Source organism: Python bivittatus, unplaced genomic scaffold (genome assembly GCF_059951505.1).
Source record: "Python bivittatus isolate LINGU-HERP-01145 unplaced genomic scaffold, Pbiv_v1 ctg000700_np1212, whole genome shotgun sequence".
In the NCBI taxonomy this organism is placed as follows: domain Eukaryota; kingdom Metazoa; phylum Chordata; class Lepidosauria; order Squamata; family Pythonidae; genus Python; species Python bivittatus.
This window is the reverse complement of record NW_028277098.1, coordinates 5786183-5813695: the sequence shown is the minus strand read 5'-3', so window position 1 is coordinate 5813695 and position 27513 is coordinate 5786183. Positions and strand designations below refer to the sequence as shown.

At 37.8% G+C, this 27513-nt stretch overlaps 1 protein-coding gene across 1 annotated transcript; it reads left to right on the top strand.

Annotated features, from left to right (window-relative positions):
• Positions 1-23532, top strand: LOC103051367 (protein Cryzl2-like). The gene is made up of 10 exons (XM_007436418.4): positions 1-158; positions 3264-3417; positions 8434-8530; positions 12638-12696; positions 13944-14009; positions 14622-14731; positions 19109-19190; positions 19892-20073; positions 21324-21552; positions 22827-23532. The coding sequence occupies exons 1-10, from the start codon at positions 82-84 to the stop codon at positions 22893-22895; spliced, it is 1125 nt and encodes a 374-aa protein (XP_007436480.1). The 5' UTR covers positions 1-81; the 3' UTR covers positions 22896-23532.
• Positions 23533-27513: the final 3981 nt, after the last annotated feature.

The window sequence follows — 27513 nt, the reverse complement described above, 5'->3', positions numbered from 1 at the left end:
CAGCGGTTGATCTGGTTTGGGTAAAACGGGAAGGGAAGACAGGCGCCGCCCGCGACAGTGAGGTTGCCTTCTCCGGGAGGCATGGCGAGGGTGATCGGAGGCGCGGCGCTGCGTTGGTGCCTGAGGGTCGGGAGCGCTCCCTGGTTGGCGTGTCGCAGGTCCAGGTTTTTGCTTATCGCAAATGCCGTCTTTCCCCAGTCCTAACTGCCCGCCTTTCTCTCTGCTTTTTGCCTTACAAGCCGACATTCTCTTCCAGTTCGGTCACGGAAGTACGGAGTTCTGCTTTTCCCTTCCCGCCTGCGATGGGAGGATCCCCGCTGTCCCCTTTCTTAACAGAACAAACCTCAGCTTTGTTCGCCGGCTAGTTTTATCGCCGGGCTGATCTCAATGGACTGATGGCAGCTTTGCCTGTCCGTTCCGAAGCAAGCATTGAGTTCAGTGAGATCAACTCGTAGGGAACTAGAGGATTGCAACTTTAACTTTAGTATGAATCCCGCATACCAAAAACATTAGCAGGGTCTGTAGTTTGTCCAGTGGCACTGTATGAACTGACACTTCCACCTTCCAAATTCATATATGCTAGAACAGCGTTTCTCAACCTTAGCAACTTTAAGATGAGCGGACTTCAACTCCCAGAATTCCCCAGCCAGCATGGCTGGCTGAGGAATTCTGGGAGTTGAAGTCCACTCATCTTAAAGTTGTCAAGATTGAGGAACACTGCTAGAAGATACGTGGTATATGTGAAAGGGAATGTTGCCATTGTCTTTGTTCTCTTTGCCTGAATGTTTGTGTGGACAGTTCAGAATTCTATGCATTTGGAGAAACTGGGAGGATTTTTTGGCTTTACATAATGCCTTTAAAACTAGTTAAATGCGTAAGCTCAGCAATCTAGTGGATAAGTAAGATCTCAGGCTGCGCACAGGAGCCAACTTCATCCCCATTTCCAGATGAATGTATTTATTAAAGAGACAAATTCAAAAATGGAGAAACAAATTCAGAAATGATCTATTGCTTTTAAAATTAGGTGAAAGATTGATTAATTATTTAGCATTTAACAAGCTTTGAAACCTTAAGAATGATTTACAGAACTAGCTTAACCTTTGGGGATATATACGGAAGTCTGGACTTTTTGCCAGCTTCTCAAAGATAAAAACAATTCATTTTCTGCACTCTTATTTATGGGGTTGGGAGACTTCCAGACTGAGAAATTTGAATTCATATTAAGAGATTTTTATAATCTGGTTATTTCTCTTTCAAGACATCTAAAACAGAAAGTCTTTGTGTACTTCAGAGATGAACAAAGTTACAATGTTTTATGGGCTACAATCCAGTTTATCAAATCACAAAAAGTTGTTCTGGGATGAGGATAGATGTACCCATGGTTTGGAGTAGGTGAGTTTTAAACAGTAATGTTGGAGAAAAATTGAATTCACAAGGTAAAGAAGATAGTGATGACTACTGGCAATCTTACCATACTTAGTTAGGAAATATAAGGGAGACTCGGAATGGACAGCTGTAGCTGCAGTTAATTATCACTTACAAACTCTGAATAGGTATAAATAGTTATTCATTCTCTATTGAATGGAATGAATAAGTATTCTGTGGCTGAGTCAGACTCCCAGGAGTGAGAGGCACCCCAGGAGAGGCTGAGATAACACACCACTGTGATATCCTTAATCGTCGTATACATTCCACTGCATGGTTATTTTGTGCACATTCAGGGAAGACAAGGGGTGCTGCCTCTTGAAGGCTTTCAACATGTCCATTTGCTTTTGTTTCATATTAAGAAGGCTGTAACAAATGAGAGAGTATTCATAGAAACTACGATGGGCAGTGATCTGTAAAACCAATTTTATGTGAAAAGATTGAAAATGCTAGATACATTTAGTCTGGAGAACCTGGAGACTAGGCACTGGGGGGAGATATATATATATATATATATATAAATTTTTTGTATCCATGCTTTCAAGTTGACTCCCAGTGATTGCCTGGACTTGTCCCTGCAGTTTTCTTGGCAAGGTTTTTCAGAAGTGGTTTGCCATTGCCTCATTCCTAGGGCTGAGAAAGAGTGACTAGCCTAAGGCCACCCAGCTGGTTTTGTGCCTAAAGTGATACTAGAACTCATAGTCTCCCAGTTTCTAGCTTGGTGCCTTAACCACTACACCAAACTGGTGATAGTACTCAGTAAATAGCTGTCCTGTAAAGTGCTATGCAGAAGATGGCAAACACTAGATCTAATGGTCTTAAATTACAGGAACATACATTCTGATAAGACAATTGAGCCAACTGCTTAAAGGAAAGTGACCTCTCCATTAATGGAAGTCTTCAGCGGAGGCTGGATGGTCATCTGGTGGGAATACTCTAGCCCTGGGTTTCCTGAATCAAATATAAGTTGGACTAGATGGCTTGCAAGATATCCTTCAACTTGAATTCAACATAAACTCCTCTCTTCTCCACTTAAGTACATTTATTTATATCATACTGTATAAGCACTTCTGCTCTGTAACAGTGATGGACAAAATCATTATAAAACTGAACTATCTATGGCAGCCTTCTCCAAATAGCTAAAGTCCAGATATTTAGAGAGCAATATTTAGAGGGTACTATGTTGGGAAAGGATGATCTAGGGGGATAGATTGGTTTGATCATTTTATTTCTGAGGGAAACATCTTGCATTTAGGTTTCTGGAAAGATATTCTGAGTATACATAGGTGCAGAGCAGGGTTTATGAAGTGACATGTATTTCCTTAGAGTTATAAGAAGGACTATATGGTATCTGAATTAAACATAAAACTAGTGTTAGGGGCTGGGGAGGGAACCCTTATCAAGAAGAGCCAAAGGAAATGAATAGGAGAAGATTCTTTTAGTGAATAATTTCTTCTAGATGAGAATTGTTATTAGGAGTCCATGAAGAAACAGAAGTTAGTCATTATTTAGATAGTATCTTCATACTGTTTTACTACCAAATACACTCTGAACCCAGCTATTTTAAGGGTGAAGATATGCTGCAGCCCTATGTGGGTTCATTGGGAAGATGTGGAGAGGATGTCAAATCACATTTAGATGAATATAACGTTAATGCTCCTGGGATCAAACCTTTATAGCATAAGCTTGCAATGATTAACAAATGGATCTTAGGAATGTTTTTGCATCTACAACTATAGGATTAATGAAAAGAGAACTTATTTAGAAAGAAAGTTAAAGAAGAAATGAGTTAGCTGGGTGCTCTGAGAATCATGCTTCCATGGTTTCTCTTTTTGCAGGAATATTTTTGGCCCAAAATCATGGGACCCCATTTCTCCAGGCAGCATTATCTTCCTGCAGCCCCAAAGGACCTATCGAGCAGCATTGTGCACTGAACTGAAAAAGCCATTGGTTATTAGGGATGTCCCATCTGCTTTGCTTCAGCCACACGAGGTAAACAAGTAACAATATTTGGGATGCTTAAGGTTAATTTTAAAAGTTCTTCTACATTATCAGTTAAGATGGTTTTGTTTGTAGGATTTAGATTACCTTGAATATTTGTTTAAAACAGATTGGGCAGTGTGTGGCCCTCAGCTCTTTCAATGTAGGCCATTGGAAACATTTCATTCAGACCTCTGGTAGAGTCCTTTGATAAGAAAATAGCACTTTGGGAGGAATCCAAATTGGACTCTTTGAATAGAGTCCAAAGCTGTGGGATGTAATAGAATTATGCCTGCACTCCACTTAAGACTAACTTGGTACAGATGTTGCGTGAATACCAGCTATACCTTTTTCTCCCCTTCCTTTTTTCCCCCCTTGGGTTTTTTCCATCTTGCCTGATGGACTATTCTCAGTTGTAAACCATCATCTGGCCTTGGTAAATAATGTGATTACTTTGTCATTTCTTGAAGAGCCTCTGGAAAGGAAGTCAACTTGTTACAAAATGGTTGAAAGAAAAGTGTACTGTTACTACAGTTTTCTAAAGAATTTACTAATCTACCCAAATAGTTTCTAGCCCATTGGTAAGCCTGATTCATTTACAGGTAGTCCTCGGTTAATGACCATTCATTCAGCAACCGTTCAAAGTTACGATGGCACTGAATGAGGAGACTTATGGTCAATCCTTGAAGTTGCAGCCATTATGGGCTTCCGGGGAAGATAACAGATTGAAGACAGCTCCGCAGACAAGCAGAGTTGACATCTGCAGCATTTTACAAGGGAGCCAAAATAGATCGGCTCCTACAATCCTCTCTGGATCAGAGAGAAACACAAGATCCCCCAAGCGGTTTCTTCTTATGGTTGTTCCTCTTCCATACAAAGAGACTGCAAGACAGTGATCTCGGGTTGTGGTGGGGAATTGGGAGATGGGGGAATTTGCCATTTTTGCTCCAACTGCAACCAGAGTTTTTCAAAGGACACTAAGTTCATGTACTTCCCTTGCTAACTATTTTCAGAAATTGCCTATTAACTATTTTAAATAAGTTAGGCACCTGCAGAGTGACAAGACTGGAAATACCAGGTGACTGCTTTTATTCTTCAATATAAGAATATGAAGATCTATTTTATAGTTTTTAAGAACTTAAACAGCAAAAAGTAAGACAAGGTTTTGGCTACAGAAAGTTTTAAGGGCTCAGAAAATGGAGTTTTGGACTTTGAACATTAAGACTTTGAATTTTTTTTTTGAAATAAATATGTCTGTGGGGAAAATTATTTTTGAGATTGAAGTTATAAAACAAGCAACTAATAATGGCATTTAGATACATCTTTGAAGAACTGCGTAGAGACCTGAGCCATGAAATGCCAGCTATGTTGTGTCTTCTTGAGAACAGTTTGTTCCCAGATGAAGATGTTACAGAATAAGATATGCAGCAAAATTTACTTGAGGAAAATATGAACGAGACTCTGAATAAGAATCTGTCATCAGATATAGAGAGAAAACTGGTTGAGGTTTTAAAAATCAAGAAGGAAATAAAAATGATAATCCCCGAGAACAATTGGAATAATTTCCTTTTGTTGGATTTACAAAAAAGACTGCTTAAAGTGCTAAAGAAAATTGTATCAAGGATCAGTAATTATCCTAATGGATTACAGAGAAAGACTGTATAGAAGAGGACTACAAAGTCAGTTTCTTTGACCAGGGATAAAATGGGATATGTTGTTGTTCTGGGTGGTTCTTTCTGGCTTTATTGATATCTTAATTGGAAAAATATGGTATAATATATTTGCTTACATTTAACATGATGTAAAAGTTTTTTCCCCTATAGTTACTTTATGTAATCCTAATTTTATAGCACTTAAACTGCCTTTGCATTTAACTGTTTCTCTTTATTCAAAGTAAGGAAGTTTGAAGATTTGTCTTTTTAAAGGAGAAATTATTACTCTTTGTTATGTTAAATTTTAGTCTTTTGTTTATATTAGGATACTGGGATTATTTCATGTTCATGAAATGTGGATGTGCTTATAGTTTAGAGTGGAGATATAGAATGTGTATTTGAATGGGATGAGTTGTTACTTGGAATGTTGTGTATTGGAGCTTGTCTTTTGTAAAGGAGAAATGGTCTGTTTTTGTGATGCTTGTTTTTTTCATTTTGTTTATATTAGGACACTGGGACCATTTTATGCCTTTTAAATGGGATTTTGTTATAGTTAAGAGTTGAGATGTGGAATGTTGTGTTTTATATATGTTAATTAATGTTAACATCTCAGAGCTTTGTTTGGATCTTTTGCTGGTAACTGGATTGAAAAAGACATTACTTATTTGATTTACTTATGGTTAAGAAGTGGGTTATAGAATGAAAAGTTTTATATTTGTTAGCTAAGAGGAGATGAAGAGATCAGGGAATTGTTTATACTTGCCATGATGAGGGTGGGAAGTCGTTTTCTTGGGGTGGGGTGCGGTTTTTTTAATACTTTTTTTTCTTCTAGTTTGTATTATCTTTTATTGTTTTATTCAAAACTTTTAAAACAATTATTTGGAAAATAAAGTTGTGGCCATCACAGCATCCCCGTGGTCACACTGAAAGAGCTGGGACAACAATGTGATCACAATTCAGTCTCTTGGCAACCAGCTCACAATTACAATGGTCACAGTGTCCTGTGGTCTCGTGTTTGCCATTTGTAACCTTCCGACAAGTAAAGTCAATGGGAAAGCTAGCAGGAGGTCACAAATGGCGATCATGTGATGTTGCTCCTTATGACTGGGAGGGATTTGCCTAATGACCACGACTGGAATTGCTGTCATAAGTCAGCGTGGTCATTGATGTCACACTTTATGACCATGTTGCTTAGTGAAAGAGTTGCTGGTCCCAATTACCATCATTAACTGAGGATTATCTGATAGTGCATTGATAGATGGGAGCAAAAGAGCCAGTTCTTCTGAAGCATCTTAAGATATCCTTGCTAGGTTGCTTGTAGGTAATTCAGGCACCTGGTGAAAGAGCATTTGCAGGCTTGGTTTGGCATATGGGAAAAGGCAACATATGAACTGACTCTTAAAACAGACCAAGAAAATCATGTCCTTTTATTCCCTAATTGCTAATGAATACCAATGACTCTAACTGAGATTAATGTGTAAATACAATAAATATTATTTGCTTTATCATTACTTGACAACCAGGTAAAAAGGGAAAACTATCATATACATGCTATATCTGCTTGCTATGTATAAGCAAAAAAGTGATTCTCTAACTAGAAAGCATGACACGTAAGTTGAGAGAGAGAAAACATAATTTTTGTAAAGACAAAATAAAATTGGCCTTTTTTGTGAACTATAATCACATGCTACCGCACATTTCACAAAGCGGGGAAACATTTTCAAGCTTTGAAAGACCAGAGATTAGTTTTTCCTTGGTGTTTCCAATAACTAAGAGGCATGTGTGTCATTTAAAACAAAGAAAAAGTATACTCCTCTCTTGTTATTCTTTTCCCCCAAAGAGTTTCTCAGGGCATTTACTGCCTACATCTGAGGATGTGGAATATGATCTGTGAAGGCTTATGCTATATAGTTATGGTTAGTCGTTAAGGTGCTGTTGTTTTGTTACAAAAGATTAACACAACTACTCCTTTAGATTATATTTATAAATTATATTTTCTTCCCCATTTATTTTATGTACTTGTTAAATTGGATCATAGGTTGAGCTTTGAATGCAAAGATTAGAATGTCTTCTTCAATCATGTTTTTCGATATTAAGCTAGAACTTTTCACTATGCCGTGATGCGTATGGGAAAAGAGACTTTGCTTACTACTGGAGAATGCAAATGAGGATTTTCACAGAGAGCTGGTATTTCTCAGACTTGTGGATTTCTTGTTGATTAGTTCATGAGAGCTGGATAATGTTTGCAATGCAGTAATCAAAACTGATATGCTTTGAAAAGGGAGAGTGTCATCTGCTACATAGACTGCTCTTAAAGAGACAAGAGACAATAAAAAAAGGCTGGCAACATGATTAATAAACAATAAAAATTAGTGTCCTATTGAAAAGCAGAAACAAAATTTTTGGTGGTAGTTGAATCCCTACTACATTTAATTGGGTTAATATAAAACAGCAAATAAATTCCCTAGGACAGTAGTTTTCACTGAATTTAGAAGCTTGATCAGATCTTGTTATATTTTTCTTCATTTGTAGAAGCTTCAGGCCTGCGTGCAGGAGTATGCTTAATCCTAATGGGGTGCATAGCTTTGACCAAGTCTTGCAAATGACTGGCAAGGGTTGCTGATCCTTTAAGAATCCAGGAAGATATGCCTATCTTTATGAATAATTTAAGGCATATTCGTAACCTGAAAAGAAACTGGGGTTATAATAGCTTCCTTACCAGTTCAACAGAAGTTATTCCTGCTAGCCAGAACTGATTGAATAGGTATTTGCTTACCAGAGTAGTTTATGCAATCAAACTATTCTCTAGAGAGCCAGTCTGGAGTAGTGGTTAGAAACCAGGAGATTGTGAGTCATAGCCCCACCTTAGGCACGAAGCCAGCTGGGTGACCTTGGGCCAGTCACCCTCTCTCAGCCCTAGGAAGGAGGCAATGGCTAACCACTTCCGAGCAATGTTGCCAAGAAAACTGCAGGGAATTGTCCAGGCAGTCACCAGGAGTCAACCCTGACTCAAAGAAACAAAGCAAAACAAAAACCACCCATACACACGCTCCCACTCACCCCCATTCTCAGGAAACCAGTGTATTGTCCTTGTGGAAAGGAAGCAGGATCAGATGAGGAATCCACTTTTTTTCTAGGTCTCCTCTTCTTCCCTTGCACAACATGGCATCCAGGGTTAGATTTATCTTACATATGTATAGAAAAGAATTCTTCTATTTGTTGCATTCCTAAGCTAACCAGATCACTCCCTGTGCCTGCACTCTAAAGAGGAAGAAAATAAGGTATTGATATGTTTAACCTGTCTCCCTCCCCTCCTTTTCTTACACAAACACACATTTCTGGTTGTGTGAGGAATGGTGATTGTTTCTGCTTGTAGGTCAGAATTCGTGTCCGTTGCTGTGGAGTCAATTTTGCTGACATTCTGGCCTGCCAGGGTCTTTACCAAGAACAGCATTCCCTCCCATTCACCCCGGGTGAGTGAAAACATTTTAATCTTGTATACTTTGTGAGAAGGAGTCCTAACATAAGAACAAAATCCCCCCCCCTTTGTGTGATTAACAGAACTAAGCTAAGCAGGTTATGAAGATCATGCTTGCGTTCAAACTCGAAGGCTAGTGACTTGTTGGAAAAGATAAGTCCTTGACAGGAATTTCCCAATGGATGGCAGCACCCCGTTGGTCTTCTTGGGGCTCAGAAGCTTAGCAGATTTGGGCCTTGGTTCCAGAGAATGTCAGAGCTACAGTATAAGTTAGATCAGGAAATCCCAAAAACATTCTTGAAGGAGGTAGCAACAAACTACTGTGATACTGCTGGTAAGAAAATTAATATAGATATGTTCATGACGTGACCATGAGTGGGACTCAGCTTGGAGGAGACTTGTCTTATTGGAATTATAGAGTTCAAAGGCCATCTGGTCCAACTTCCTGCTCCATGCAGAAATCCAAATTAAAACAGAAAGATGGCTATGTAGCATCTGCTTGAACACATCCATTTTACCTTTAGAGCTTGGTTTGCTTTGACTGACTGCAAATAATTAAAATTAATCCTACAACTGCTATATAGCATACACAGTTCTGGCCAAGGGCAGCAGTAATGATGGCATATCTCCATTTTTAGCCATGTTGTCTTAACAGTACAGGTAGTCCCCAGTTTAAGAACGAGTTCCATTCCCAAGGTCTGTCCTTAAGCTGAATTTATATGTAAGCTGGGACAGTATTATTATTGTATAATACTGTATAAGTAGTATTGTGTAATGAACTTGAACCATTGTGTATTTAATTCGAATCATCGTGTATATAACTCAAATTTTGCTACAGTAGGCTCCGTTCTTAACTATGGGTCATCTTCAAACCAGGCTTTCTTAACCCGGGGACTACCTGTATTTACAAAGGTAATTTATAATGGGTCCTTCTATTCTCCTTACATTAGAAATGTTGATTGAGGGAAGTTGTGATCTGTGTTGTTTGGTAAAGACAAATTTGTGGAAATCTGACTTGAAGATTCAATAGCCCATGCATTAATTGTTATAATTCATTGTAATATTTTCTTATGGCATATATTTGGATGAAGAAAAGTATACAACCATTTGAAAAATTAGATATGAAGGATTAACTAAAATAAAGTATGAGGTCAATAACCTAGGTTTGTCTGAAAGGAAATAAGACATTTTACAGGTCAGACACAGTTTTGGGGTTCCACATATAGGCTTTTGTGGACATCTTTCTCACTTCCTTGCTGTGGAAATTCTAACATAAGGCAGTGTATATAGCTGTATGTATATAATTTTTATTAAGAATTTTGAGTATAATAGTAACATCTAATACAAACTAAACTTAAAGAAAAGAGAAGAGAGAGGAGTACAAAGTACAAGGAAAAAGAAAGAAAAAAAGAGAAAAGTAAGAATATAATAAAGAGAAAAGAAATATATAAAGAAATACCAACCTTTTTCCCAACAATTATAAACAAATTTAGTAACTGTTCACCCTCTCTAAAGTTACAAACATTTATCTCTTCAACCCGTGTCCCATCTCTTATCAAAAAACAAATCCATAAAGCATCATCTTTTTAGTCCTGGATTCAGCAGAAAGTCCATAAAGGGTAGCTAGAAGAAACAATTTATCTTATTTTAATCTTGATCAAATAAACCAACTTTATATTCCTTCCTTTTACTTCTAACAGTCTTCATCTTTAGATCATTCAAATATTGTCATAGGATTTGATTTCTCTTAATTTATTCTTTGTCCCATCACACAGAGTTCTTCAAGGCTTTAACAAGCCTTTTTTGTAAATCCAGTACGAAAATTTTTTCCAGGTCACTCTTGGTTTGTCATTTGTATTTCCCTTTTAAATTTTAAAACTTCAGCCAATTTCTTTTGTAGATCCAGTGAAACATCCTAAATAATTCTCTTGGCCTATCAGTGCTCATCCACTTTTGATACCATCTCTATCTTGTCAGATAAAATTTGTTCTACATCTGACATTTCTTCAATAACATCTTTTGGACATAATCTATCCATAGAAGTAGACTTTATTACTGACATTGTTGTTATTGTGACTACTATTTTCTGATTCCATTCTTCAAAAGTCTCTTTCAATATGTTTATTGTTAGAATGTTTTGCACCATCTTTCAGGCCTATATATCTTTCCTCTACCTAAAATCTTTAATTCCCCCTAGTGTTCAATTTTTGAAATCATGGAATTCTTTATCTATGTTATGTCTTGTAAAAACCAAAACAGGATCTATTACCCACGAGAAGCTGTTTGTACTTTATAATTAATTTCAAAATCTTATTGTAAAAGTTTCAATATTCCAATTTTATCTGGACCCTTAGTCTGTTTATAACTTTCCAGGATCAAAATCTTATTTAGCTTTTTGCTGTTTATTTCAGATTCTTTACATTCTTAACCTTATAATTAATTTTTTCTTTCATTCAGCATTAAAGGCAGACTCACCCAGTGTTTTCAAACTTGTCATTCTGAAGGTATCTGATAGCTTAGAAATAGAAAGTGAGGTTTGCAAACTTAGTGTCCTTTAAAGGTCTCTGCTGCTGTTGTGAGCAAGATAGCTCATCCTGTGGAAACCCATGGAAAACTGCTGTCCTGCGGTCTCCTCACAGGGAGAAGCTGTCTGGAGCACGTGTGGGCGATCTCCCGTCCTCTCTTTATCTAGAGAGGTTCCAAGGAACTGGTCTACTCTCTGGTTCCTTAGTCTTTGCTACGGTCATTGGCTTTGCTTTCACAGAGCTGTCTTCAGTTTGCCATACCTTCCCCGGAAGTCCCTTTTTAGTAATAATTCTTAAGCTCTGTGTCTTCCCATATATTTTTGTAAACAACTGTCAAAATGTTGTATTCTTCCAATTACTTCCATCCCAAAAATTCCATCCTGGAATTTCTGAAAAGCAGGACAGCTACATCAGCCTTTTCCAACCAGATGTGTTGGAATAAATGTATCCTGTGATAGAAATTGCAGTCTAACCCACCTGAAAACATCATATTGGGGAAGGCTGATATCAATTGCCATTCTGTTCCTAGCTTTCTTGATGAGAATCCTTGCTTTGTAAGAAGACTATGCAAATTTCAGACATACATTTTTTATCTGAGATGCAACCACTGGGAAGCAATAGATAAATCATAAAAAATATATAAACAGGATTTTTTTTTAAAGAAAAGAATCATAGAGTACTAATATTTTGTTCCATTTTTAAACATTCTCTTTATTGTACTCATGGTGACATCTTCTGGCCAATGTTCAGCACTGATTTTAATGTAAGTTATTTTAGTATGGGACATCCAAATATATATATTATTATGAGAATAATGTAGAATTCATTGGTGGCCAGTACTTTTAGAAGGATCAAGGAAAATGGCACGAAACAGTGTGCACATTTTCAAATTCTCCAGAACTCTTGAGATGAGATATAGTAAAAAGTAAGAGATGGGGAAAAAATGAAAATAATTCCCAAATTAGGTCAGATAGACCTCTGTGGTCTGCATTTTAGATTCAGCCTCAAAATGGAGCTTACAAACTGAATGCATTGGTCAAATGATGAAGTAGATGTCTCAGGAGATAGCAACACTTGCCAGCCTTGTGTTGGCTCAGAAGCTAAGCAGGGTAGGACCTGATTGGTATTTGAAAGGGAAACCACCAGGGACTTCCAGGATTCCAGGTTAGATTGGGAAGATGAAAAATATCTCAGTAAGAAGAAGTGGTAAACCATTTTCTTATTGCCACCAAGATAACTACATGAACACGTTGATAAAATCACCAAGAATTCAACCTGAGAGAGATGATATCCAGAGTACATTTATTATTACAGGGCAAAGAAAATTACTGACCTTCCTTCCCCCGCATCTCCTGAAAACAGTGAAGGCCAGCTATAATTTAGATTTGTTCCTTTGGGTTAAATCTTTTGCTAGGCACAGAATATGTTATAACATTGCAAATTAGACAAGGAACATTTATTTGCCTTGTTACCCGGTCTGTGTTTGTACTCCGCATGTAAAGTGGTTGCTACTAGCGCGGAAGTAACTGATGATACATGCAACAACTCTGTGTTATAGTGATGATGTTCTGTTTTAGGAATGGAATACTCAGGAGATGTGGTGGAGACTGGGAAAGCTGTCACGAACATCAAAGAGGTAAGGAAGATTCTTTGGAGTGAGCCTTAAAAGAGGAATTTGTTATGTAAATTTGGTGCATTGCTGGCCTGGGAAAAAAGAATATGGAAATTCTTTAAGTAGTTGCTCACTAGACCACTGCAGTTGTAATCTGTGAATTAGGACAGGAATAGAAAGAGAAGAGAATATACATAAATGCACATGTCTTCTTAAGAAGAAATGCACAAATTTTAAAGCAGCCATATCCAGTATTTTCACTCTGAAAGTAATTGGTTAGAAAGAATATTGTTCATATACCCAACATGGATTTGAATTAATTTATTCATAATAGTACAGATTTTCAGTGTCTTTGTTGTGTTAATTTTTCAGCAACAATAGTTTCCCAAATGCCACTGATCCAAAGAAAGATGAAATTTGGTCTTCCTGTGTTTTTTTTTATAGCAAACCTAGCAGGGAAGATCAGAAACTGAAATACTGTCATGTTGAATCAATGTATATGTCTTAAGTAAAATGAACAATAAACCAAGTTTATTTGTTGTATTTTTGGGCAATGTTTCTGACTTCTTAATAAGTTTTCAGCAAAAATAATTTCTGGATGTTGTTTCCAATTATGCAATGCAATATATACCATTTTGCTTACACTTTCATTAACAAATTCTAGAAAGTTAACAATGTAATGCAATTTTAGTCAACTATAGTGTCATTTGTGGATTATCTTCATGCTCAGTTCTTTGATGATGAGCTGAAATAAATTTTAAAAGAATTCTTTACCACAGAGAGTTGCAGTGAGGCTCATCAAGTTCAAATCTCACCCTTCCTGAGTGTTTTGAAATATTCAAGAGAATCTCATTAGAGTATTATGTAATATTGATGAGATTCCCTTAATTTGAAATTAAGTAAAATTCCTTATTCTTCAAATACTCCACATTGTAATGGATAAGCTGTAATAAAAGCTTACAAATCATTGTTGACTTTACTCATTTGGAGCCAAGTGGGAAATTGTGAGCAATCTTTCCACAAAATGTTTTCAGTAGTAACAAGATTTTTAACAATCAACCTTTCCCAGAGCTTCTGGAATATGGTGGTTTATAAATCTCATTCATTCATTCTATACCCAATCTATGATAAACATAGTGGAATGCTGATTAAAATGTCGTTGATATTTTAAATATCTTCTACTTGTTTAGTTGTGTTCTTATTTCATGGCAAGAGGGGGAAAGTGTCAATTTTTCTAATCCTGATGGTTCTCTGATGGTGCCTTTGGACAGGGGGACTGTGTCATTGGGGTGACCAAGAGAAAAGCTCTGGCGGAAGAATACATTGCAGATCCAAAGGTACAAAGAAGCAATCCCCAAAATGTATTTTTTTTTAATTCTTTGCAAAAAAAGGGGGGGGGAAGGTAAGAAAATAGAGGAATTACATGAATATTCATCACTCATGATTTATTCAGTTAATTTTATTTATATGTTCACAAAATTAAGTTTAGCTCATTTTACCGAACTTTAAAAGAGGAAAGAACAACAGGAAGAGTAAATATATGAAGTAATAAAAGAAAACCCAATTTATAAATAGTCCTCTAGTCAAGGCTTCAAGCGATAGGAAGCTTATCCAATAGGGAAAAGAGGTAAGTTCTTCAGATTATAGTAAAATTAGAAGAAAATGAGTATTCTTCCTTCTTGGAAAACCAACCTTTTGCAGTTGTAAGAGCACACAAAAGCCACTTCCTCTGTCCTGCTGGTCAAAGTGCCAGCATATTTATGTGGTTTGATTATGGACCTCTGGAAAAATTACTTTGTAAATGTGCTACATTTCCTATGGTTGGTTAATAGGGATTGTCACTTGTGTTCTGGAGTTCCTTATTACAGAAGATAAGTTCAAAGAATAACAAGTTCAGAGGGTTCGTGATACCTGTGTTCAGGATTTCATTTCATTTTCTCTTTTGAAAGTTGCTTTGGAAGATCCCGCAAGGAGTACCTTATGAAGAAGCTGCAGCACTGCCTGCTTCTTATGGGACAGCAATCTTGGCCTTGAAACACAGAGCACAAACACAGCCAGGGTGAGTGGAGGCCCAGTAATAGTACAATGAAATCTTAGGTTTGGCCAACACAGTTCTGGGTTGTGTTGCAATTCTGTGTCCTGTAGTAATTGATGCCTGTCTTGAGGCTTCCCCTGCCAGGAAAATACCAAGATCTGTCTATTTACATAACATTCAGAGTTGTTTCACTATTCCAGTTTATAGTTTGATTCAATCTAATGTATAATTAGGTAAACATTGCAGGTGAGTTTTTGTTTTATTTTTAATATGCTGATATTTTGGTGCCAACAGATTAGAAGTAAGGCGTATTCTTTTCCTAACAAAGTGAACTGCTAAGAATTAGGAGGCTGGAGGAGCAGTTCAATATTCCTTACAAAGCTGTTGCCCAAAATGTTAGCTGCCTCCCTAGTTATACCACCTCTGTCTGAAGAAGTTAGAAGCATTTGCGTTGTGCCCTTATAACCCTACATTCTGTGTCTGTCCCTTCAGCCTGTGAGTTAGCCAAGGAGCAAGGAAATATAGAATTAGGGCAGGCAGTAAGTACTACTAGGTCAGTCTTGCTCAACCTTATGTCCTCAAGATTAGTTAGAGATCCTTCTGACTTTCTCTCAAGTTTTCACTGTTTTTTCCAGAGGAGCCTATAAAAATTTGAAATCACATCCACAGAGTTTCCTTGCCTCAGCATGAAGCCCCACAAATGGTTTCCAGAGGATTTGTCCTCGTACCAGCAATTCTGTCTTCTCCTAAGCCTGGACGCAAAGCAGCCCAAACATAGCTTTAGCTGCTCCGTTCTGGAAATTTCTTTTCCCTCTTATCCTTGCTCAAAGATCTCCTATCTGGATAATCCATGGTGCATGGCTTAAAGTTTTGTGGTCTGGGGTGGTGATCTGCTTATCCCCAGTTGGTCTGGCCTCCTTGCATCTGGTCCCTGGGCTCAGCAGCGATGATTTGGCTACAAGGGAACTTCTAAAGTTAGGTTTTTAAATTGGTTGATTGGCCAAGAGGGTGCAAGGCCATGAAAATGACTATCTGTATTTTAATGAAAGTACAGGTAGTCCCCAGGTTAAGAATGCTTAGTTTAATGATGACCCATCATTAAGAACGGAGCCTATTGTAGCAAAATTTGAGTTAAATGCACAATGATTCGAGTTCAATCCACAATGGTTTGAATTAATTACACAATACTACTTATATGGTATTATACAATAATACTGTCCCAGCTTACGTACAAATTCGACTTAAGGACAGACCTTAACTCGTTCTTAAATTGGGGACTACCTGTAATTCAAGTAATCAAATAACTTGGTTCCCTTCTCAGTAGTTGTAGCTCCCAGGGAAGCTCTGACTCCTCATTTCCTCTCTTGTGTTCTTATGGTAGTTAAGAGGTATCACGCCTATCTCCATAGAAAAATCCCTTTCCCAAACTCTTCCACAACACTGATCTGCACAATCCAGATGACCCTAGATGGCATCCTGGAAATACAAAAAAAAAGTCACCCTTTCCTGCCACCTAGTGGCTGATAAGTTAAATGATCCACCGGTCAACCCATATTTATTAAGAATAAAAATGCTGCAACAGGAAAGAAAAAAGCAAGCAATGCACAAAGTAACCCGGATCGATGTTCATATCAGTTGGAGAATGTTTTTCACACAATGAAGGATACTGGGTAGAGCTGGAGTTCCAACTAATTACCAATTATGTCCCTTAAAATGTCTTCCTGTTAAAGCTGTATGAAGAACAGTACAGCACGGATCCATTGCAGGTGTGCACTAAGGATGTGCTCTGGCAGCAGCCAGATTTAGGGCAGCATAATTTCTTGCCAGCTCTGGGAAGACTGGAAGGGAACATAGCAAAGCACCTCTGTACGTGTGATCTCAGCCTGGTCTGATGGGTCTAGTTTTCCCCATAGTAAGCTTAGTAATGTATTTTTTTATAATAATTTTTATTAAAGTTTAAAAATGCAAAGATAAAAAACGAATACAAACTAAGAAAAATATAAAAATAAAAAATAAAACGTGCAAATAAAAAGAAAGAAGACAGAGAGAAAAAAGGAAAAAAGATATATAATAAAATGACTTCTTCCTTCATCAAGACAAGTACAAACAATTTCAGTAATTATCACCTTCTCTAACATTTCAGCAAAGGATTTCTTCTTCCCATATCTCATCTCTTATCTATAAACAAATTATAAAGCCTCGCCATTCAATCCTGATCAGCAAAAGCCTGTTAAGAGTTACCAGAATAACAACATATATATTTTAACTTTAATTAAAATGATAAGTTTCATATTCCTTTCAACATAGTAACTTATCTTTTCTTTAAAAATACAACAAAAAATTCTTCTTCCCATATCTTACCTCACATCTATAACCAAATCTTTAAAACCTCATCATTAAACCTAGTCAGGAAAAATTTCTTAAAAGCTACCAGAAACAACAACATATTTAACTATCTTGATCCCTTCAAATAGTGTCTGACAAGTTAATTTCTTATCATTTTCTCTTTGTCTCCTCTCAGAAACTCCTTCACAAGTTTAATGCATACCAGAAATAACAACATCTATATTTTAACCTTAATCAAATCAGCCAACTTTATAATCCTTTCCTTTCAACACCATAGCTTATCACTTTCTCTGAAAATACATACAGGTAGTCCTCGCTTAACAACCATTCATTTAACGATGGTCCAATTACAACGGTCTTGGGAAAAGTGCTTTATGACCCCTGTAGTCACATGATTGCGATTTGCGACCTTTTTTACGACGGTCTTTAAGCGAATCACTGCAGTCATTAATTCCAGCAAAAAAGTCCATTGGGGAAGCAGGATTCACTTAACAGCCACATGATTCTCTTAACAACCATATGATTCGCTTAACAACCACGGTGATTTGCTTAATGACCGTGGTAAAAAAGGTCATAAAATCAGCTCTGATTTGATTAGTGACCTAAATTCCAGTCCCTATTGTGGTCAGATAGTGAGGACTACCTGAAAAAAAAAATCTCATCTGTAAACAAATTTTTAATGCCTCATCATTCAGTCCTGGTTTTATTCTATATATATATATATATATATATATATATAGAGAGAGAGAGAGAGAGAGAGAGAGAGAGAGAGATCAAATAAGCCAACTTTGTATTCCTTCTTTTTTACTTTTAAAAATATTTATGTTTATTCCCTTTAAATAGGGTCCAAAAGCTGATTTCTTTTCGTTTTGTTTTTGTTTTTTTCTCAGGAACTTCTTCATGAGCGTAACACATCTCTTTTGTAAGTCCAAAATAAGAATGTTGTCCAAGTCACTCTTCTGATTTATTATCTGTATGTCCCTTTTGGTTATGAAGACACCTGCAAGTTTAATTTGTAAATCCAGTATTTTTAAATCCAAATCCAAAACAGCTTGATTTTCAGGTGTATCCTGTTCTATCTCTTCTTTTAAACCCATTTTTATGGTACCAGACAACCTTAAGAGAAATTTATGAGTACATTGTTCCCAAATATTCTTCCAAAGTTAAAATACTTTCCTCTATTCTGTATTAGTGAGTCTCTTCTCTTTTAATTATAATCTTTAGTCTTTCTGGTTGCCTCTAGTGTTCAGCCTTCAAAGTCTCCTCTTATCATGTTTTTCTCTATCCACAACATTTTCCCACAGGAAGATTTCTTACACTTAGATTCAAAATCTTCATATATTTTAAATAAGATTTTAAACAACCCACAGGAAGGATTCTTATAATTAATTTCAAAACTTTATTTCCAATCCATCCATCCACCCTTAGTCCATTTATAATTTTCCAAAAACAACATTCTGATCACCCTTTTGCTGTTTATTTTTTTAAAAATAAATTCTTAAACTTACATGGAACTTCTTTCACTGAGGATTGAAGGAGAATCACCCAGTGAATCAACTGGTGTGATGAAACTTCTTGTTCTGAAGGTTCTTAATATCCAAAAGCAGTTAACAAGCAATTTCCAGAAGTGATTAAGAGAGGAAGTGGATGAACCCAGTGTCTGTTTGAAGGCTCTGAACCATGGCTTGGGGAAAGCTGACTTTCCCTTGGCTCCCAGAGCCCTGAAACTGGCCAGAGACTGCTGTTTTATGGTTTTCTCATGGGGAACCTCTTTATGGAGTGCTTGTGGGCGATCCCAGGTCCCCACTTTTATCCAGAGAGGAACTCAAGGCACTGATCTGTTTGCTGGCTCCTTGTTCCACTGCAGTCATTGGCTCCATTGAAAGTGGAGCTGTCTTCAGTCTGCCATTGCTTCCCTGGACGTCTGTGAGTCTAGTAATGTAGATGGACACTGGGGTGGGGTGGACAGAGGAAGTGTACCAGACAGACGATATTTTAGATCACCAGCATTTAATACATCTTTCCAGTCTCAAACTATGCTTCTGTTTATTGTAGAGAAACTGTTTTGGTGACTGCAGCCGCTGGTGCCACAGGACTTGCAGTTGTAGATGTCGCAGCTAATGCTCTTAAAGTGAAGGTATGCCCTCTTCCACCAGTATCAGTTGGGGGTGACCTCTAAACAATCCTCCAGATCAGACAAGAATCCTGAAAAAGCTCCTTTACCATTTCTGGTTACCAAAAATGACTTCAGTAAAATCAGGTCATGAATGAGTAAGCAAACAAGATTCTACTCATGAAATTAGCTTTCTCTATCAGACTGCAGTGGTTCAGAGTTGCCATTCCTTCCTACAAGAGCTCCTTACCAGTTCCAAGAGGGGTCATTCACAGTAGAGGGCCCTGTCAGTTGAAAAGAAGAGGCAGTTTTCAATTATTCCTCCCATAATCAATTTAGGAGTCATGGCTCTGTTCTGAAGGCTGCTCTAAAACTGCAGAATGAAGGAAGAATAATGGGCAGTTCTCCTCCCACAAAGCTTCCCTTGCAGGAAATAGCATTAATTATACTTACGAAGAAATACAAGGAAGAAACCTAAAAATGCAACCAGACCCACCAACTTAGATTCCATCCAAATTCATGCTAGAGCAGCCTTCTCTGACGTACTGTGTGCTAGGTGTATTGGACATGGTGCCTAGAAATTATGGGAGTTGAAATCCAATACATCTGGAGAGTTCAAAGCTGGGGAAGGCTCTGTTGGCTTTAACTGTGAATGGAAGGGGCTCATCCACTATAATTCAACCATTTCAGTTGTAAGATTGTACAGTTGTCTTTTGGGATTGCAGGTGATAGCAGCAGCAGGAAGTGACAGCAAATGCAACCTGGCTATCCAGAAGGGAGCTGTTGAGAGTGTGAATTACAGTGGGGCTAATCTGAGAGAAGAGGTGAAGAAGCTGACATCAGACAAGGGAGTTGATGTGGTTATTGACACCGTTGGTGGGGACATCTTCAAGCAGGCATTGCATAGGTGAGCTAAAGCCATGATCTATTTCTTCTGGAAGGCAAAATTTGGCAACTTTTTGGTTTCTTAGGGCAAGGACGGTAGTGAGTGGGATGAAGATGTACATGGGTGAGGCCAGGGTTTTGTGCTTTTTCCTGGAATTGGTAGGGATTTTACAGCTCTTTAAGAACTACATCAAGGCTGTTTGATATGGATATAAGTTACAGTTATTTGATATAAGGCCATACTGACTTTATTGGATTGTGTGTTTGCCATTTCAAAGTAGTGGGAAACCTTGGAACCAGTTTCTGGCAGTGATAACAATTGGGACTTCCAAGCTCACAGAAAAAGGCTTCGGGATTGCATACAACCCTAAACTCTTACATTTCCTTCCCCACCATATGCCATGAGCTGAACCTACAGCTCCATAATTCCTTGATTGACCTGGGCTGTATGTGTGTTGACATTCTGCTGGATGTGAGCTGTCAGTAAGTTTGAAAAATTCTCCCCCTTTCTGGTCAGTTTGAGTTAGGGACATTCCCTGGTGGCCATGCAAGGTGAATAATCATTGCCTGCATGGAAATAATCTTGAATCCCCAAAATCTGAGTCTCCAGTGTGGGGTTTCCAGTGCATGTGAGAACTGATAGAGAAATATATTTTTAAAAGTACCTGAGAAGATAGAGGAGGAAGAACTGATTATAGTTTCACCTAATAATAGAAAAGCCTCCTGCATGTTTAATCACTTTATCTTCTGTAAATGTATCTGATTTTTATGAGGTGGGAGACAATTTCTTGATTGTTCAGGATAATATCTGAAAATGTCCAATAAATTTTGAAAATCTCCAATTTTTTGGTCACAACTGTTCTATTCTTAAAAATCTCTTACTTATTGTATCCAAAATATTAGTAATAGTGGATGGACAACCTGTGACCTGTTGCTGAATTACAATTTGTAGCAGCCCCAATCAGCATGGCCAATAGCTGGGGATTCTGGGAGTTGTAGTTTAGCAACATCTGGAAGGCCGGAAGTTCTCCATTCCTGGATTAAACTGCTTTAAACCAGTTCAAATTTCAGAAGCCCTACTCTATCTGTAATTTCATGAGAACTGTACATCTGCTTTTTCTTCTTTAGAAATAACCCTTTTGCTTTCATTGATGACCTGATTTCCATCCATTCAGGAACAAATTTTGATCCAGTCAAAATGTTATGGACCTGCTATATTAACCATTTGGTCCAAGAACTAATCTCTCATTCTCTCTGCCTCCATCTTTGCAGTCTGGCTTTTGAAGGCAGAATTGTAGTGGTTGGTTTTGCTGGAGGGACTATACCTTCCATTCCAGCCAACATACTGCTTCTGAAAAACATCTCTGCTCTGGGACTATTCTGGGGCCGGTACCGGGATGAAGAGTTCCCAATCTTCTCCTCAACCATTTCTTCAGCTCTTTCATATTATCAAGATGGTCAAATCCAGCCTTACGTAGGAGGAGTGTTCAAACTAGAGGAGGTAAGGAAAAAAGGCTTGGCTTTAACATTTTTTAAGCTTTTGCAGAAGTTCTTGGATTGTCCAATGGACAATCTTTAGTTATAACAATGGAAGAAAGTCTCTAATGAAGTTGGGTGAATGTGTGTGTGTGTGTGTGTATCTTGCTGCTATTTTCAGGGTTAATATTGTCAATTCTGTCTTATTAATCTTTGGAGGAAAGTATTGCTCAGATTTATCATTGTTGCTTTCTGAGTACAGACTTGGAGTATAAGCTGGCTTTCTGGATAAAAACTCATCCATGAATTTTCATGTTGCAGTCTACTGAAGTCCAGTAATTTTATCTATTCAGTGGGTGACATAGGCAGCCATCATTACACTGTTTGTTGAATGTAAAGCTTTGGTATGGAGTAAATATGTTTTTCCCATAGGAGATGTAGAGCAGATGGGCTGATATTAGCCAGTGGTGAAGAAATGAAATGCAAGCATTTCCAATGTTACATTTCCATTTTAGCATTCAGCCAGGGAAGACCTGAGTACAAATCCTTGCTCATCTGTGAAACATAGGGGGTTGACCTCTTATCTCTCAATTATATCTACTTCATATGAATATTAAGATGAAGTTGGTGTGTAGGGTGTTTGTTATGCCTGACTCTTGAGGAAGACAGGTAACACTTGAAATAATATTAAAATGAGGTTTCTCTTTAAGAGGAATGCCTCGAAAGCTTTGCCATGCTAGCATGTAGCTGAAAATATCGTTAGGAATTGATGGAATCTTTCAGTTCATCCAAACTATTTATCACTAATTGTTTCTAATTAAGAGTCCAATAGCTTTTCATATCTCATTAAATAAATGCAAATTTAACTCCATAATTAACTTGGGAAAAGCTTTAATGTTGGTCATTGTCTTTAATTATGGAAACCATTCTCCTTAAATAGTATCTTTAATTGGATTTTATCTAGATTCTTACATTCAGTTTCAGGGGGAACCGGGGAATTATTTCTGACCTTGCATAATTGTGGCTTTCGGAAGAATTCCCCAATCTACTGGACCAAGTTTCTGCTTTCACCTAGTTTTATGCCATTGGGGATAAAAGCAAAGCAATCTATGCTCACAACTTTCAAGAAATATACTTGGTGCCATAAAAGCTAATTATGGGATTATCATTTTACAGTCCAGCATCCTGTGAGCCTGTTTGTGCATGTATTGTACAGTGATTATGTGAATGCCACTGAATAGATTTGCACCTCCATCTTTGTAACACATTTAGTGACCCTTTCTTTGAATTGCTATACAGGTAAATGAAGCCTTTGCACATGTGACCCAACGTAAATCTACAGGAAAGGTGATCATCTCAATTAATTAAGCCTTCTTTTCTTGGGAAAATGTCCCGTTGGTGCTACATCCTGCTGAAGAGAGGAGCAACTGTGGTCACTAAATTCATACCATTCAACGTGTGACAAGCCTTTTTGAATTACAGAAGAAAACTTTCTAGCCAAACCCACTCATTGATTTTCTATCACTTCTGTAGCTTCTGTCTATCAGAATCCAAAGCTGGTGATCGGTCAACCCTTGCCTGTTTTTATTCCAGCTTTTCTGCTGTTGAAGCTGCAGTAACACTAGATATTGTGCAGATACCTTAGTATATTTTTTGCCCGGGGCAACATTCTCCCCTGAAGCTTCCAAGCCAAGTCTGTGGCCAGGAGACACAGGAGCCAATTCTGTTATTCGGGCTTTGAAGATTTGGCCATATAAGCTTAAGGACCCTGCCTGATAAGAAATGCATGATACTAAAATAAAATGTAGAAATAATGGAGTGGAACTGGTTTTATTGTTCTGCTCAGTATCTGGGGGATTCCTTTTGATATAGAAGAGAGCAGAATGGAGTGGAATAGGAATATTAGGAAAGACTATTGTCATCTTGAGGAAAATCAAAATGGTGAAGACAACCTATATGTATTTTGTATGTTACTTTCTTTTTTATGAATAAATATATAATTTCGCCGAAAGAGTTGTTTCTGTTCATCACTGCACCTGATGTAAACACATTCCTAAGGATTTAATGTAAGCTGATAGTGAAACTCTCCTACAGATATGGGTGATATGAGGCAGCTCTGTGTACTTAAAAGGGGGGAACAGCTTGACTTTTCTTTGAACTTTGCCATCAGTCAAGTTCTGTAGATGTGCAGGACTGAGGGGATGTTGCTTTATTCATTTCTTTCTTTTATTCTTTCCCCCCATGTTTAATAATCTTTTATAACACTTTCGTTTTGTATGATTAATGCAAATTACATCATCTGCACCTGGTTTTCACTATGTTGATACCTGATCTTAGAATCTTTCCCATTTCTGCTAGCAGCACATAGTCCAAGACCCAACCAGATGCCCAAGTGACCTGCTAGCATCTCCCTCAGATGTTGCTTCCACACAGCTCTTCCATTTCTGAGTTGGTAATTGATGAGCCAAACCCTGGCTAAATAGTTTATTATGCTGTGACCGGAATAAGTTAATTTTAAGAAATAGGATGGCTCAGTTATGTTTTTTTGTTAAATGGGCCTCTATCACCTTCCTTTCAAAAGCAACACTTAGAAATTTCTGGATTTCTGGCAATCAGGCTGGGTTCATGCAATGTGGTAAATTATAATGTACTTTGAAATAGAGGCTGATATAATTTTCTGCTGACTCAGAGACTGGTGAATAACTTTCAAATCAACCACGGGGAAAGGCCCATAGGATTGAAGCAAATTACATTGTTTCAGAATGCCTTGCCAGAGTTTGAAAAGAGATTACTCCTTTATTTTAAATTATATTTAAATTACACATTTTCATTCATTTTGGGGGGATGAAAAATTTATACGATCTGAAGAGAAACCAGAACATTCATCTTTTATTTTGGGGAGGGGGCGGGTAAAGATAATTCACATATTATTCTTAGGGTACTTCATTACTCTGGGTTTTTTGTTGAGGGGTTCTCCCTAAATGTTCATTATAACAAGTCCTGAAAATTAATGGGCAGGTTCATATCCATTTAACAGGAAGTAACTGGGTGTTTTTGAATGGGCAAAAAGCTAAAAAAAAGAGGAGTCCAGCTATGCTCCTTCAGGATCTGGTGCGCACATTAGTTATCTTTTACATTATAACACCCTTTTTTTATTTCTTGAATTTTGGAACTACACAAAAGTTTAATTAGAAGCACAAAGGAACCCCTAAGGCTGAGTAAACAGAACAAAATTCCTGCACTGATTTTATCAGCTAAGTCCTGATAAATAAACAATTTTATGACTTATGTACAGGCTTTCCAATTCTGCTTCATGCAACACAATAGCTGAGTTATCATAAAACACTGAATCAGAAACCATCCAATCCCACTTTAGCCTAGTCTAGCATGCTGTTTGAACACAACGGTTTTATGTCTGGGTGTAGTCTTTCAACAACCATGGATAAAATTCTCAGGAAGCCATGCATTCTAAATATTTCTGTCCCCCATCCAGTTACATGAATTCTGATTTTTCCAGATGACTGCACAGAAAAGGGATGGATTTCAGTAAATCTACTACACAATTTTCAAAGTATGATACTAATGTATTGTCGAAGGCTTTCACGGCCGGCATACGATGGCTGGTGTGGGTCTTCCGGGCTGTGTGGCCTTGTTCTGGAAGTTTTGTTTCCTACCGTTTCGCCAGCACCTGTGACCGGCATCTTCAGAGTGCAGGAGCACAGACAGACGTTGGGCACAGAGAGAACTGCTCCTGTCTGTGCTCCTGCACTCTGAAGATGCCAGTCACAGGTGCTGGTGAAACGGTAGGAAACAAAATTTCCAGAACACGGCCACATAGCCCGGAAGACCCACACCAGCCATATGATACTAATGTTTTTCAACAGCCGTGTTTGGCATTGTTAATCAAATATGGTAAAATTCATTGTTTTTGCTTATCTGACACATGGATTATCCACAGTCCCATTTAAATCACTCTTATCTAATTTTTTTCATGCCTCTCAGGTTTAGACACTCTTGTTTTGGAAACAAGTAAGGTGGACGTAAGAGCCCAAGTGCATTCAGCCTTCAGGAACTTTTATCAGCAGGTTTTCAATACAGTGATGTACTAGTTAAGAGATCAAGTTGTGATCTAGAAATATATCAGTCTACAAGGAAGTTATGTATCAATATACTTTTTTCTGGTAAACTATGCAATATTGTTGTAAAATTTTGAGATAATGTATGTGGGGTATGGTGATAGTGAGGATAGTGATGATTTAAATATTACCTCTGCTCTAGAACATCCCTGTATGGTAAATTGGGCTGAATCATCAATGTATTTTCATGCCTGGTGATGGACTTGATCATGTTTCTCCCCATTCCTAGTTAACCACTAGACCACATTGGCTCTTGTTATTTATAAATATTAAAATCAATGTGCACTCTCTTTCCAACATCTAAAAATTATGTTTCCAACTTACATATTTTTTGCACCAAACTCTATCAAGTTGAACAAATACTGATAATATCCTTCAGGCTTGATCTTTCTGTTCCAAGGAAAATACAAGCATTTTGCCATAGTCTATAAAGAAGACACAGGAGGACAAACAGGACATAACAGGGGCTTTCTTCCCTTCAAGCCCTTCAAGCATCTGCAAACCCTGATTGTTGGTTTTATATCCCAAAAGCCAAGATGACTAATAAAAAATTGGAATTTGTGAATCTTGTTTTGAAAAATGGGTGCTTTCATTGCCTACTGAAGCAATTTTGATATTGAAATAAACTAAATTAAGCAAACTGACCTCAAGCCCAAGATAGACTTATGGGTTCCACTCTAGCAGAGAGCTATGAGGGAGACATAGAACATGAATGAAAGGCTATGACAGGGACTCATGGAGGGGAACATCCTGTGGGCTTCAGTCTCCTCACTCTTGACATAGCAATGAGCAGATACACCAGTGTGAATGCTGGATAAGAGCTTGGTAGAGTACCACAATCCCATCCATCACCCAAAGCTTCAGGTCTATGAGAGACCAAGCTCCAGAACAGAAGACTACAAAAGCATCTATCCCAACTGGTTTTACACTAAACTAAATCAATATGAAAAAATAATGGCTGATACACTTCATACATGTGCAGGGATAGTACAGCAGGTTTAAATTGTGGTTTTACCTTGTTTTGTTCTAAAATATTCCCTGAGGGCAGAAATCATGGGGAATTGGTTTGTTTAGAATTGCAAGCACAGAACAGGAGAAATGAATGAAGAGTACCCTCAAATTCACCACTACAGTGGTACCTCGGTTCACAAACTTAATTCGTTCCACGACTCTGGTCGTGAACCGAATTGGTCGTGAACCGAATCAAATTTTCCCATAAGGTTCAATGTAAATACAGTTAATCCGTTCTGAACCATATGTATTTTTTTTAAAACCACAAAAATATGAAACAAAGTACAGTACAGTACAGTATGAAGAGAGAGAACACTAACCTTGCTTGAGGCGACTTCTGGCATGGAGGACAGGAAGGCGGGTGGGAGGCGGTTATTGTTTGGAGGGAGAGTCCCCCTCCCCACAGGAAGCCACGACCATGTGTCACAGCAGGGAAAATGGCCGCGGATCCTGTTCGTCACCCAATGCGGAGTTCGCCAACGGAAGCAAAATTTTGTGAACGGTGCTGTTCATGAACCAAATTGTTCGTGAACAGAAGCATTCGTGAACCGAGGTATTACTGTATTTTTTCATTTAGCATACAATGCCTTATGCAACTCAGGAGCAGGGTCCCTTAATAAGTTGTGGTGAGCTCTGGACAGGCCTTTCTCTTCTCTTTTCTTTGGTACTTATAAGGAGATTAGAAACAAATGAGAAAAAAGGGAGACCAAGCAAATCTGAGGCTCATTTCAGCTTGTCCCCAAGGTCTACTGCACAAGGAAATTTTATTCTTTATTTTTTTTTACCCATGCTTTTATGCTGCAACAATAAGCTTAACTGGCCTACAGAGGCAATATACA

Bases quoted from the DNA above. Each gene is read 5' to 3' on its own strand.
- LOC103051367 (XM_007436418.4), top strand. From the start codon at position 82: ATGGCGAGGGTGATCGGAGGCGCGGCGCTGCGTTGGTGCCTGAGGGTC. The intron at 159-3,263 runs GTCCAGGTTTTT...CTCTTTTTGCAG, and splicing joins CCCTGGTTGGCGTGTCGCAG to GAATATTTTTGGCCCAAAAT. The intron at 14,010-14,621 runs GTACAAAGAAGC...CTCTTTTGAAAG, and splicing joins AATACATTGCAGATCCAAAG to TTGCTTTGGAAGATCCCGCA.